This window comes from Alosa sapidissima, chromosome 3 (genome assembly GCF_018492685.1).
Source record: "Alosa sapidissima isolate fAloSap1 chromosome 3, fAloSap1.pri, whole genome shotgun sequence".
In the NCBI taxonomy this organism is placed as follows: Eukaryota; Metazoa; Chordata; class Actinopteri; order Clupeiformes; family Clupeidae; genus Alosa; species Alosa sapidissima.
In genome coordinates this window covers 13,931,495-13,946,304 of record NC_055959.1, presented here as the reverse complement: position 1 = coordinate 13,946,304, position 14,810 = coordinate 13,931,495, and the positions used below count along the sequence as shown (strand labels likewise).

At 39.5% G+C, this 14,810-nt stretch overlaps 1 protein-coding gene across 1 annotated transcript; it reads left to right on the top strand.

The window, feature by feature from the left end:
• Positions 1 to 1,577: 1,577 nt before the first annotated feature.
• On the top strand, positions 1,578 to 5,008 carry LOC121706280 (interferon a3-like). Its single transcript, XM_042087895.1, has 5 exons — positions 1,578 to 1,855; positions 2,458 to 2,544; positions 4,126 to 4,275; positions 4,373 to 4,459; positions 4,855 to 5,008. The coding sequence occupies exons 1-5, from the start codon at positions 1,697 to 1,699 to the stop codon at positions 4,948 to 4,950; spliced, it is 579 nt and encodes a 192-aa protein (XP_041943829.1). The 5' UTR covers positions 1,578 to 1,696; the 3' UTR covers positions 4,951 to 5,008.
• Positions 5,009 to 14,810: the final 9,802 nt, after the last annotated feature.

The window sequence follows — 14,810 nt, the reverse complement described above, 5'->3', positions numbered from 1 at the left end:
ACGATGGCTAGGGCTAGGAGGCTAGCTAATGTTGCAAGAGGTTTGTGTGTGGCGCTGTTTATCGTTTTAGATTGAATTGTAGTAGGACTCAACTGATCCGAGTTAATGATACTAGAGACTCGCGACTCTTGGGTTAATTTAAAGACACGGGTGAAAGATCCGAGTGAATCACGACTTAAACACCTTTAATAGAGAACGGACATGTTTTGGGGGGCCACCCAAAATGAGGTGGCGGGCCGTAGTTTGGGGACCACTGCTGTAAGGCTTAAGCCATTGGTTTCCAAAGGAGATTTTATTTGTGTCGCCAGCATAGCCTATTGACAATTTATGTTGTAAATAGGCCTACCTTATAAGCCTACCTGTAGCTTAGGGAAGCTAACAGCTTTCTATTAGGATCTAGTTTGTTAGTTACAGTTTTGTCTGATGCATTTTTGCATTTAGAATAGCCAGAGCGTGGATATCTCAATCGGAAAATTAAACAATATCGGGTGCCTATGGACTAGGCTGGGTGAACCCAGCCTGATCTGCCCGCTATTTATTTTTTGATTTCTTAAAAGATTGAGCTTGGTCTGGTGAAAGCCAGACTAGCCATGGACCTCAGTAACACAATGCAAGGGAACATGAATCAGCCTATATTTGCACGAACAATAACGGACAACAGCTCTTCAACTTTGGCCCGTTAAAATGTGTATGAACAGTCTAGCGACGCATTTTATCAAGGCCCATTTGGACATGTCAGTTATTTGCACCACTGGTTAGATGTAAAACAGCATTTCGTTTCAGACTACTGTTACTTAATTTGCGCATTAACAATAACGTTTCAGACTACTGTTACTTAATTTGTGCATTGACAATAAAGTATTACATGAACTAAAGATGACTAAAATCTTATGTAGATGAAGAAACATTCACCAGAAATCCATCCATCCAAAAATTACCTTTGTTTTTGATAGCTGTTGAAAACGGCATGGAACTGACAGAGATGTTTTTGTTTATAAATAAATAAATAAATAAATAAATAAATAACATTATGCTGATACCTTTTGCTTTTCCCAAATACAATGTAGCCTACAGGTGTAAGTGACCTTTCATCAATCCAGTTGCAATGGATGAACTGTGATGAACTGCTCTACTTGTGATTGTTTAGAGACATTAAAGGTTTTATAACAATGCTACATCTTCTTTGGCTATTCTACAATCTATTCACCTTTTCAGCACCAGTAGGCTACTTTCTGTGCAGCCGCACACACACACTCAGGCATGCCAAACAAGCATACACAAAAGTTTCAAGAGGGGGGATGGAGTAAAATATGGAGACAAATTGAAGTGTGATTTATTTTCGCGGAATGGATGTACAGGACTGAGCGGCGGTCATATTTTGTACCGCTATGCGGTACATCTAGTTTGTATTGTTAAGATGGAAGCAGTCATTTCACTTCACTTTCACAAATGCATTGTAGTATGACATTCTATATAGGCTTAAATATATGCAATTTTGCATCATTGCATCATTTTAGGCTGACATCATTCCAAATGAAAGTGAGAAAGTGAAATGGGCACGCCCAACAAAAGCCGACCCTTCATTTTTCATTTACGACGTCAGCGCAGCGGGTAGCCTACACGTAACTCTTCGCTACGCCACTTGATAGTATTCGAAATCGACGAGAATGACAAAACAACTAAAAAGAGACTTTAAATGTCGTTCAACGTGCCGCTATTGGATTGGTTTTTCTATTTTACAACCAAATGTAAGATTTCTTCACTATGGGCTATACATATTCGAAAGCGAGTAGCACGCGAAGACGAGAAAATGGAAGACAAGAAGAGGGGGGAAGAAGGCCTACTACTACACAAGGTAAGATACAACATGTCACTTGTCAGCGAAATGAGCTAAACTAATTCACTTAGGCTAGTAAAAAGTATACTAAACTTTTGAAGATAATAAGTTTATAAGTTTGTCGACCACATAGGCTGTTCATTGCGTTAAGTGGGAGAGGACATTGAAAGGGAAAGTGGTCCCGTATATCCTTGCTTCTGGAGTATTGGGGAATTCTGCAGTCGTTTTCCCTTTCCATACTTCTAGGCTATCAAAGTAACCAACTCAACTGCAAGATGTTAGATGCTCACCATAGATGCTACAGTAATTGCAGGTACTTGGTTAATAGTCGATTCAACTTAGTAACTGGCATTTTGCGTCTAGGCTGTTTAGAGTGTTGCAATGCAATTAGCCACGGTGCAGTCCTAATTAATTAGCACTGCCTGTTTTTCTAGTGCACAATTACATTTTTAGGAAATGTTTACAGAGTACACTGGTAAGAGATAGTTCACTATGAATCTTTGTGAAACATTTGGCAATTAAAGCACCTGCTTCTGTTGAGTATTTGACTGTAATTGACTTTGACTGTTGTACAAGTGTGTAAATATGTTTTTTTTTCTTCTTCTTTGTCTTACATGAAGGGAGGAGATTTCAAATCAGACGGAGTGCCCAGACTTCCAGATACCCAGATACTTTCAGCCCTATACCGCTCTGTGAACAGTGCTACGGTAAGACCCCCTTCCCTTTTAGTTTACTCTCATTGAAGTATCCCCATTTAGCCTGGCGGGCCATCCTATATCATTGAAATGTATAGTCTGGAATCGAGCCATTCACCTCGCTTATCCGGTCGGCAAAACGGCAAATACATCCTTCTTCGAAAGGAATGACTTAAGTCCAACTCCTCCAAAGTTGACGCCAACGCCGATTCAAACAACCACTCTTCGTTCGCCATAGCCACCTTTCTTGTTGTTCACCGTCGCAGGACTGTCGTTTATCCTGTTAAGCCCGCCTTAAGACGCTCTAACAAAATAGAGCGCTGTGATTGGATAACATCGACGGTGTTAGCCAATAGAAATTCCTATGGTTTTCTACTAGACGTACAGGCTGAGCAAATTAATTTGCCGCCGCTAGGGTGCGTCTAGATTTCTAGGCTAATCCCCATTTGCTTCTCTTGCAATTTGCCTTGTGCATTCATAGGGTGGCTTTCTGGAGTCACACTATTACGGAACCCTGGAGGGGTCATTGCAAGATATTTTTAGGTGAACATCCAGAAAACGTCTGCTAATTTTACTAAATTGTGCGCGCATTTTATTAAATCGTGCGCATGTTTTACTAAATAGTGTGTTCATTTTACTAAACTGCTCTCAATTTATTAAATCTTGCACACGTTTTACTAAATTGTGCACACATTTTGCTAAATCATGCGCACATTTTACTAAATAGTGTGCTCATGTTGCTAAATGGTGCTCCCATTTTACTTTTTGTAAAATCAGCACACAATTTACTTAATCATGCACACAATTTACTAAATGTCTTGCAATGACACCTCCTGGGCTCCGTACACTATTGACCTCCTGATCAATAGAAAAGTCCTGAGTTGCTGTCCAAAGCTTTAGAGAGTAGAAGTTAGATCTAGTTGACTCCAAGTTCTCAGGCAGGTCAAGTCATTTAGAATTTGAAGATAGTCCATCTCTGAAATAGATAATTAAATATAACAACTTTGTATATCAACTGATGATTTCAGGCCCAGACAGAACCATTTCCAAAAAGTTTAGACTTTTTAATTTACATTTTACACAGCATATAATAGCCTTTTCTGCAAATCTCGTAAACCTACATAGATGCAAAAAGGGCATAGACATCAAATGTTGAAACAAATTTGACTTTTACGGTAAATATATACTCATTTTACTGTTTTAAAAACAGACCTGAGTCTGTGAATAAAATAATTTTATGGGCTCAGGAGAACTTCTGATAACCGATACCTGTCTGCGGTCCAGATATGTCACAAATATAAGGCTTACATGATTTGCAGATTATAGCATTCTGCTTGTATTTACATTTCACACAACGTCCCAAGTTATTTTGGAAATGGGGTTGTAAGAGAATTATTTGGCCTTCACATCATGATGTAAATGTGTACTTTCCTCTACATAATTTAATACTCACAAGAAGCTCTTCAAGGTAAACATGCTCCCTTAGTTACCAGTCATGGCAAAGAGCTATTGGGAAGGCCTTTCCTTATTCATCATGAACAACCAACAAGAATGAAAGTGTTGTTGTTGATGTTGTTTCTTCTGTCCTTTTAGGCTGATGACAAAATCATATTCCTGCATGTGGCCACAAAGCAGATAGTGAGGCTGTTGAACAATTCAAATGTGACCAACACTTGGGATAAGACGAAACTGGACAACCTGCTCAACATTCTCAACCAGCAGTCTACCAACCTTGGAGATTGTGTGAGTTTACTTAAGATGAAAAGCCACAGAGTCATGATGCATGAACCATTTTGTTTCAAAGAAATACTTTATTGAATTCAATTTTCTATATTTACAGGCTGCACAAGTGCCGACAAGAATGTCTAAATACAGAAAACAACTGAAGAAACACTTCCGTAGCCTGAAGAAGTTCCTGATAGAAATGGTAAATTACTTTATTTTAAGTTGCTCTCCTTTTAATCATTCTTCATAATTCTCAGTGATTGATGGACAGATGGTTGAATGACAGAAAATTAGGAATCTGTCATGAAGCTTACAGTCTGAGAGTGAAGAATCCAGTCCAAACTCATATTGACCCAGTTATGGATTAGTATAGGTGTGAACACTGAACTGAAGCTTGTTGATTGATGTTGCCTGTAAATAATCTTACCTATGTAAAGAGCCTTTGTTAGAAAACATATGGCGTAAATGTTGAGTCGGGGTGAACAGATTCTGTTTTGACTCAATGTGCGGCGAATATGTCTGAGTTGTCCATGCAGTGCTTCTATACTGAACATTGTGCACTACGCTGAATAACGCATTTTCTTTGTCTTGTTTTAGAAATACAGCAAACAGTCATGGGAGCAGATCAGGAAAGAAGTTGAACGTCATCTACACCGACTGCTGTACCTAGCCAACACCATGGTGGAGTACTGAAGAGGCCATGGCACACATTGGATTTAGTATTTTCATTTGGTTTGGGGATATTTAACTCCCCACAAAAAGACATGGTGGTGGTCCATCGTGGTCGACACCCTGTATGGTTCTGCATTCCCAACATTCACATTCTGCATTCTGAACATTCAATCAAGCCATCAATGGACAAGCTTCTTAGACCATGCATTGAGAACAAACTATTTATTGTATTTATTTATTTTAATTTTATAATATATTTATTGATAAGCTGTATTTATTTTTGTACTTGAGAAATGCCTGTTTAATGTAGATCATTAAACTCTTTATGATGTAATTCTGTACTTTGTACTTAACCAGAGACTTTCTAATGACACAGCACTCAAAAAATCCTCCATAGAAATGCATGGGGTTAGTTTGTAATGCCAATATGGCAGTTGTCTACGCATATCACACCCCTTCCGCGGCAAAACGTCGACATGTTAATACATTGAGCCAATCGTGGTGTGTTGTGAAGACATTGTGCCAATCATGTGTTGTGATCTCGCCGCTGGAGCAAGATTGGTGTCATGAAGCCTTGCTCACGCGCATTTCTGCCGAAATAGATGCCCGATAAGTGCCGAAAAAGCAGGTGGATTACTAATGATATAAATCATCAAAAATACTAAAACTGATAATATAGATGAGATGTATTAATTAATCTTATAGCTAAGCCTAAAATTAGGACGTTACCAGAAACGTACACTTTAGAAAAAAGGATTCTTATGTGAGCGTTCATAGGACATGTTTAACCATGAGAGAAAACTATGGTGCCACATTTTTATGCTTGAATAACATTTTAGACTCATTTAACTCTTAAAATGTCAGACATATAAGTTGGAATGTTTTCCTAACAATTTTTTTTGACACAAATAGCATTTTCTTGTTGATCACATGTCCCCGATTGTACCTGACATAGTCTTGTAAATCCCATAACAAATATAAAAAATGTTAGACAAACCGTGGATGATAAGCACATATAACCATCAGGCACTCCTATTGTTGCAAACAAAATCACCTTTACAAACACTTATTGGTGGATATACAGTGCCTATAAAAAGTATTCACCCCCTTGGATATCTCCCCTTTTACTGCTTTTATAAACAGATTCTTGATCAATTTAATTTAGCCTTTTTTACAATAATGTACAAAAATCCCCTCTTGAATGTAGCCTGGGTTTTCCCATCCTGCCTTACACGCGCAATTTTATTCGCGCTGCTAGGCAGCCTGGATACCATGAAGCAAATTTTCGCCTCAGTTAGGGGACCAATCACAGAACGGAGGGAGGGCAGCAAGACGATTACGACACACCGAAGCCGTTATGAGCTACGTACAGACGCATTTGATAGACATTCGTAGCGCCCAATAAACGGCTCTGGGCATTCATAAACCACGTTTGAAATACGAGAAAATGAATGCCTAGTTCCCAGACCCCATCTCAATGAGATGAGGTCTGACGTTAGCCAGGCTATCTTGAATGTCAAAGTGAAAGCAAATTTCTACAAAGTACTGTTATATAATTTAAAATATATAATGCAAAATAAGCGATTGCATAAATATTCATCCCCCTTAATCTGACTGACTTAAATCAACAGAGGTCCAGCCAATTGGTGCTAGTCTCACATTAGTGAAATGGAAATCGCATCAGTGCAGTGAATGTGTATAGTATAGTAATATACCTGTGTCTGGAAGGTCCAGTCATTGTTCAATCAGTATTTCTTTCTACAAAGCAAAGAATCTACAATCTGATCGGATTTCTGCAATCAGATTGGATCAAATCTTGAAATGGGTTGTTCAAAGAGAGAAAATGATCCTGAAATTGGATTGGATCACGTAATCTAATCATGGTTTCCTGGATAAAATCTTCACTTTGTGGTGTTCAAAACTTATTAGTTGGATTGGGATAAATTTGATCCAAAATAATAGGATTTCAGGCACAAAATGTAATAAAACATTAAAGTTGGACAAATAATACAGCATTTTTATCATGCGTTTGCACTTGATTTATTTCATTGTTACAGTAATAGGAAACAATGTATGATTGTTTGTATTGATTTATTTGTTGTGGATAAGATGAAGGGTCTGAGGGGAAACCAACATGTTTGTATTGTTTTATTGTGGCATTGTCTCTCTTTAGATAAAACAATCAAAGCTACCCCATGCCACTACAGTACTCTAACTGTTATTCCTTACCTAGCCACTAGGCTAGATTGTGATATGTAGTATATAAAACCACAGGTAATCCGGATTTCGTAATCCTGAAAAGGTTGTATCTGGATCAGTTTGATCCAATCCCAAATTGCTTTGAAAAAAATGACATGAAAGTATGGATTACCTGATCCTGGATTGTAAAACATGGGATTTCCAAATCCGGATGGTTCTGATCTAGATTCAACTTTTTGAACAACTGGGCCCAGGGATTCAGTAAAATCCATCAAGGAATGTAAGGAAAATGTGCAAATCTGCCTAGAGCAGGCCATCACCACAAACTGAGTGACCGAAGAATACTGGTGGGGGAGGCCACCAAGGCACCTATGACAACTCTGAAGGAGTTAAAAGCTTCAGAGTTCAGAGAGATTTATTCATCACATACATAGTTATATTAGTATATAACAAACAGTGAAATGTAAGTCTGGTTAGCTTCATGACTGTGTAAAGTAGAAATAATCTAAGTAAACAGATAAGATTAAAAGCAGAAGTTAATAATAAATTATTCAAAATAATAGAATAATAAAGTGACATGAATAATAATAATATTAATAATAATAAATAATAATAATGTTATTAAAATGGGATGGAGTCCATGGTGTTCATAAGAGTTGGCATGTCCATGTTGAGGAGTCTAATGGCCTGAGGGAAATAGCTTTTCCTTAGTCTCTCAGTTTTGGCCTTCAAACTGCAGAAGCGCTTGCCTGACTTCAACAAACTGAACAGACAGTTACTGGGATGGGTGGAGTCCTTTACGATTTTAGCGGCTCTGTTCTTGCAACGGCTGATGTATATATCATGCAGGGAGGGGAGAGAAGTCCTAGAGATGCGCTCGGCTGAGCGCACCACTCTGCAAGGCATTGCGGTCTTTCTCAGTGCAGTTGGCATACCACACAGTGATACACTGCGTCAGTATACTCTCTATGATCCCTGTGTAAAATGTTTTTAAAATCCCTGGGGGGAACCTGAATTTCCAGAGTTGTCTTAGATGATTCAGCAGTTGAGATTGGAGAAACTCTGCATACAACTATTGCTCAAGTTCTTCACCAGTCAAAGCTCTATAGGTGAGTGGCAAAGCTCTTATTAAATCTCGACTAAAGTTTGCTCGAAGACATGTGGGGTATTCCACGGTCAAATGGAATACGGTTCTTTGGTCTGATGAGACCAAAATTGAGGTTTTTGGCCATCATACTAGATGTTTGGCGGACACCAAACACTGCAAATCACCACAAATGCACCATCCCTAATTTGAAGCATGGTGATGGTAGCATCATGCTGTGGGGATATTTCTCGACAGCAGGCCCTGGAAGACTGGTAAAGGTAAAGGTAAAATGAATTCTGCAAAACTTGGAGGACAATCTGATTCAGTCTGCAATAGAACTACAACTTGGGAGAAGATTTACTTTCCAACAGCAAGACAATGAACTGAAGCATACAGCGAAAACTACACAGAAATGGTTTAAAGACAACAAGATGAATGTTCTGGAGTGGCCGAGTCAAAGCCCAGACCTCAATCCTAAATCTGTGACTGGACTTGATAAGGGTTGTTCACATCCGATCCCCTTACAACCTGACAGAGCTTGAGCAGTTTTGCAAAGAAAAATGGATCCAGATGTGCAAGCCTAAGTGAGACCTATCCATGCAGACACCATGCTTTTTTTCAGTGAGAGTGTGAGAGAGAGACGGGGCCGGACCAGGAAACGTTTCTTTGCCACAGCATCCCCCGACACCATGCTTTAATTGCGGCTAAAGGTGCCTCTACTAAATGACCAGCGCTAGTGTAGCTAGTGATTTTTTTTATTTATTTACCACCCCCACATGAAATTTGGTGGGTATGTAGCCACACTAGACTTTAACGGAAATTTTTTGTTTGGTCCCCGGGGGCCATTCCCCCTGCGCTGGGCCCCCCCTTTATAACTACCTGAACCGTGGCAAAGAAATTTTTATGGTATGTTGGTCTCAAGGGCCCACATCAACCTAGCCCATAATCACTCATTTGTGATTTGCCCCCCTCCCCCTGTAAGAATTGAAAATGCAATATTATTCTGCTTTAATCGCCCCTATCTTTAGATGTTCTGAACTGCACCAAATTTCATATGATTAACCTGACATCCTCTGGGGGTATGCCAAGTTTTAGTGACCGTACATTTAGTGACCGTACACTGGTGTTGAGTGATGAGAGGAGCTACAATAAAGTCAAGTCAAGTGCAGGACTGTCTTACACACACTCTCTCTCACAAAACACACACACACATAAACACACATGCGCACAGACACACATGCACGCATACACACACACACACACACACACACACACACATGCACACACACTCACATTCTGATTTCCAGTATTGGCATTAAATAGTTTGTCCACCAGATGGCGCAGCAGGACAGAGCCGTATATGGCTCTGCTGCAAGACATTCACTTCACTTCCGAAAACCACAATGAATTAGTCTAGAAATCTAGACGCACCCTAGCGGCGGCAAATTAATTTGCTCAGCCTGTACATCTAGTATCAAACCATAGGGATTTCTATTGGCTGACGCCGTGGACTTCATCCAATCACAGCGCTCTATTTTGTTAGAGAGTCTTAAGGCGGGCTTGACAGGATAACGACAGTCCTGCGACTGTGAACAACAAGAAAGGTGGCTATGGCGAACGAAGAGCAGTTGTTTGAATCGGCGTTGGCGTCAACTTTGGAGGAGTTGGACTTGTGCTTTTCTTTGAAAGTTGAGCAACACAATGCACTTAAGTCATTCCTTTCGAAGAAGGATGTATTTGCCGTTTTGCCGACCGGATACGGATATGGTCGTAGCGCTGGCCTATTGCATGCCTAGGCAGTTTGAAAGACAATTCTCTGCCCGCCCCTTGGATTAAGCGAGGTGAATGGTTCGATTCCAGACTATACATTTGATATACATATGATATAGGATGGCCCGCCAGGCTAACAATGGATAGCTTACGGTTTCACAGCATTGTGGCTTGTGTATTCATGGTAGGATGATTTTCAGGTGAAATGTCATTCCTAACTCTTCTTGAAGCCGAAATAAATCTGAGAATGTTTGAGAAGGACATGCTTGGTTTTTACTGCAGGTTGGCAACTAATCTTTAAAGTCAAGCTTGATGTCATATCCATAGTGTTAATGTTTGCATAAGTTGAGTGATGGAGGCTAGTTTGATTGTTGGTGTAGTTGTGAAACATAAACACGGTTATACTGAGCAAATTGATAGCAGCACTGTAATTGTCTCTTTCGACTGTCATCCCATTGTGTTCTGACCAGGTGACCAAGTTAACCACAACACTAATGTTCGCGATGGAAGATATAGGACACCTGTCTATGATGCACCCTAAACACCAGGCTAGGGCATTTCTGCTTGCTAATTAGGGTTTTCTGCTGTTGACTCGCTCACAGCCCTTGGTGGCCCCTTCAGCTGCTTTGGAAAATGTTGCATTAAGACCACAAAAAGTCTACAGAAAATAAATGTGAGCAACTGAGCTTTCATTCCCAAACACTCAAGTGCAGTGCCAAGTTTGACATTGTTTGGATTAGTAGACCTATTGCATGCGTCATTAAATATATCAGTAAAAGCAGCACACATTGGCTTTCTCCGCTCTACTACCCCTCTTACACAGCACAGCGCAAGACCAGGGTGGGACCAGAGACTGAGGGGGTAGACAGAGTGAGATGTCACTTATGCTGCCTAGCAGAGACTGTTGCAACATCGTTGCAAATTTCATATGATGAGGCATCATTCCACAAAATGGTTTGTCTTCTCGATCATAAAGTTATTCAATAGGCCTAGGCTTAACAATAAACATATAGCCTTAACTCAGAATAGCTGTTAGGCTTAGATTTTGATTTGTAAAAAATGTCACACGCAGCTATGCCTAAATTCTGCTCACTGTACATTTATTAAAGCTAATGTATTATAATATATATAATGTATATATATAATGTTCATTATTGAATGCTTAGCTGGAATGATGCTTTTTTATCATCTTATTTTTAAAGCATGCCTACCTACAGGCTATGGGTTTAGCATGGTGCCAGATTGATTAATTGCCATTTGCCCCACCCCCTTCACTAGCACTGGCAGGTGCTATTGGAATAGCAGGCAGAGAAGGTCTACCTGCTACACTTCAAGGTAACATCCTTTGTCCTGTGTACCTGATAGCCCTTGAACCAGTACATTAGCGTTTCATTGGGGGAGGGGAGGGTGTCTTTGTTTTAAACCAAGAAGGGCCACATGGATAACGGAAACTTGTCTAGAAATTAAACTATTTTTAATTTTAACTGTAAAATTATTGCTATCACTACCTAGGTACTGATATCCTGATGTCCATGTTAACTGGTGACATGACACCGAATGCAAGAATTGAATAATGCAGACTAATTTGGCCTCACATACCAAAACAGTTACAACAAACTGCATGCATGACCCCACTTCAGACATTGTTTTTTTTTGTGGGCAGATCATAATCGTGATATTCATTATAACAAACACATCTAGGCTACGTGAATGTTTTGCAACAGGCTGCTGAACGAGCATTAGGTTAAACTATTTGCTATGTGGGAATCTGAAACAGCATCATCTGTCATCAAACTCTCTCAGTAGCTACATCAAAGTTTTGTAATCCATAAATATGCTACCATGATGACCATTTTCTGTCGTCAAATTAGGACTAACAAATTAAATAATATAAGCCGGAGAAAATTTCATATGTTCACTTCAAATCCCAGCTCACTGCATAACTTCACCGAGACTAAGATAACACTAAGTTATGATAACTTTTGCACATGACTGACGTGTTTCATATTATTAACCCCCAAAACGGAATAAAGTGTTAGTGGACATGCCAGTGTGTTGTACATCAGTTAGGTTTTGGTATGTGAGGCAAAGATGAACCTACTTTGTTGTTTTGAGGCTTGCATACTGTATGCCCATGTTAAATTGTGATAGCACCAGTTAACATGAGCGTATATTTCTCACATATGTTAACCTGTGTTAAATTTGACTAAAAGTGCAATATATACATACAAATCCAGCATCGATTTCTTTTTTTTTTTAATAATTATTTTTTATATATGAAGTTATTAGGGTCAGCACCTTACAACTGAAGATACCATTCAAACTAGTTACTTGCAGAGGGAAAATCACAGCAGTTTTTAAATTACATTTCTCTCTAAACAATCTCTTTCAATAAAAAGAAAAAAAAGAAAGAACTCCAAAAGTTGATTTCCCTCCAACATTTCATGCTTCCCTCATAACACCAACCCCAAAACCTCCCACTCCTCCCTCATTCTAACATCCTCCCAGTCCCACCCCCTCCCTGCACCCATTCCCCACTTCCCCAGCCCCCTTCAACTTCCCCCCAACCCTAGCCCCCCCCCCCCCCCCCCACCTCTACCTTTCACACACAGTCACCCACCTTTCACACACAGTCACACACGCACAAGAAGAAAAAAAAAGAAGGGGTTCAAGTATAGCTTATTTACATAAATTATTTAATAAATTACACATTATAAGGCATCATAAATGGTTTTCCATAAGTTATAAAATTGTTTATTTTTATTTCGATCCTCTGACAGTGTTTTTTCAATATTTAAATAATATTTCATTAATGCCCTCCACTCTTGGAGTGAAGGTACATCTTTATTTTCCCAATATTTAAGAATTAACTTTTTGAAAATTAAGGAAGAGAACAGAATTTGCCAACCAGTTGGGTACCTTATTCCCTATCTTGCATATCTATGCATAGCCTTGGTGTGAAAATAATTTCCATTGTTATTTTTGATGATAACCACTGCTCAATATCCTTCCATATCTTTTTAACCCTCATGCAATGCCAGAAAGAATGCATAAGTGAATCCTCATGTTGGTTACATTTTATACACCTATCAGATAGTCTAACATCAAATTTATGAATTTTATTTCTACTGTAGTAGATTCTAGTCATTTCCTTAAACTGAATTAGGCGTAAACTCTCGATACAGGTAATCGATGCATTGATTTCAACGGTTCGTAATGTAGTGGTATAGACGATATAGAAGCAAATCCGATCAACTTTCTTGTCCATGCGTGGCACAGGCTTTTTTTTTTTTTCATTCATTCAGTATGTGTCATATTTGTGGATAATGCTTAAACGGACATGTATTAGACATACACAGGTGATGTTTTCAGCGATATCGGTTATATTGTCTCACTTGCAAACACTCCGTGAAAATGTAGCCTAAACCTGCACTATCGGAGACAGAGCAGATTAAGAATTAGGCAGGGTCCTGTTGAATATTCACTGATTTTATGCACATGCACAGTCATCCCTGGTTTTCACTGCTGACTTCACAGCTGACGGAAGCACCTTCAAGCGAGTCTGGGAAGCACTGCACAGGGGTGGACTTCATAAAACGAAACACTATTTTAAACAACTAAAACACTTTCTGAAACAAAAGGTAGGCTAATTGATAAAAATGCTTCAGAGCACAAGATAGGCCTATATCAGTCACTCAAATGATGTGCAACTCAATGTTGGTAAAATTCTTCAACATCTAGGGCTGTATTTTGGGTCACCAACGCATGGCGTAATACTCGTTATTCACCCGCGCAAAGTTGAATTCGGTATTTTGCACGTTTATTTTTTAAGCATTGCGCCCAGGGGTGTGGCAATTAACAACCTAGGGAGGGGCCTAGCGCGTTGTCTAAAAATCGCTATCATACACCACCTAAACCTGGTCAGAAGTCATGGCGAGTTGTTCATATGCTATTTTAAGAGCGCATGTCACCAGTCATATTGGCAGGTGCACGCACCATCCTTCATCATTCATGAACGCACACCAGCGCACGTCCATGCAAAGCATTACAAATTGCACGATTACAAAGGAAAACATAATAAGAACAAATATATTACGAAATACTGTACATCTCATAATGAGTAGTTATTCACCATCATTTGCAAATTGGTAATGACGGTTAAAAGTGATTAGGGGAGAGGCGAGACACGTATGGAGCACAGCTGAAGACGCACTGTCACGAGATATAAACAACTCCTCTGCAGGATAAATGTTGTTTTATTCAGTCATTTGAGCAATATTAGGGTAAGTGTTGCTTTTTCCAGCCTATGTTTTCGGTGGTAACCCATTGTCAGTCAATAGTGAAAGTAACTGCATATCTGTCTTGTCGTTGAATGACTCCTTGGTGAAGTTAGTTTCAAATAGACGAGTGCAAATGCGTGAAGGCTATGCTAGGTTTTAGTAAAGCATGGTTTAAGAATGACTATTCTATACGGTCTCGCAAGCAGCCTCCTTCAAATGCGCCTTTGAATGCCAAAATACCGATGCATTTATTAGACATATCGCGCGTTGCGCCGTTAAAGGGAATGACAGATGTCATTCTCATTGGTTTACAATGATGTTACGCCCCAAACACACCCATATGACTGATTAAAAGACCTAGGAACACCTTGTTACGCCATGCGCTCCACTTTTGATAGCGAAACCCCTCCCAATGTGAACTGGACATCCTACTAAATTTGAATAGACTTTTGACGAGTGACGATGCACTTTAGAATGTCATGATAGGGCCCCTAGGGTTACAGCTTCTGTGCATGGGAGATAGTCAGACATGAAATTCAGAGCAC

Bases quoted from the DNA above. Each gene is read 5' to 3' on its own strand.
- LOC121706280 (XM_042087895.1), top strand. From the start codon at position 1,697: ATGTCGTTCAACGTGCCGCTATTGGATTGGTTTTTCTATTTTACAACC. The intron at 2,545-4,125 runs GTAAGACCCCCT...CTGTCCTTTTAG, and splicing joins GCTCTGTGAACAGTGCTACG to GCTGATGACAAAATCATATT. The intron at 4,276-4,372 runs GTGAGTTTACTT...CTATATTTACAG, and splicing joins CTACCAACCTTGGAGATTGT to GCTGCACAAGTGCCGACAAG.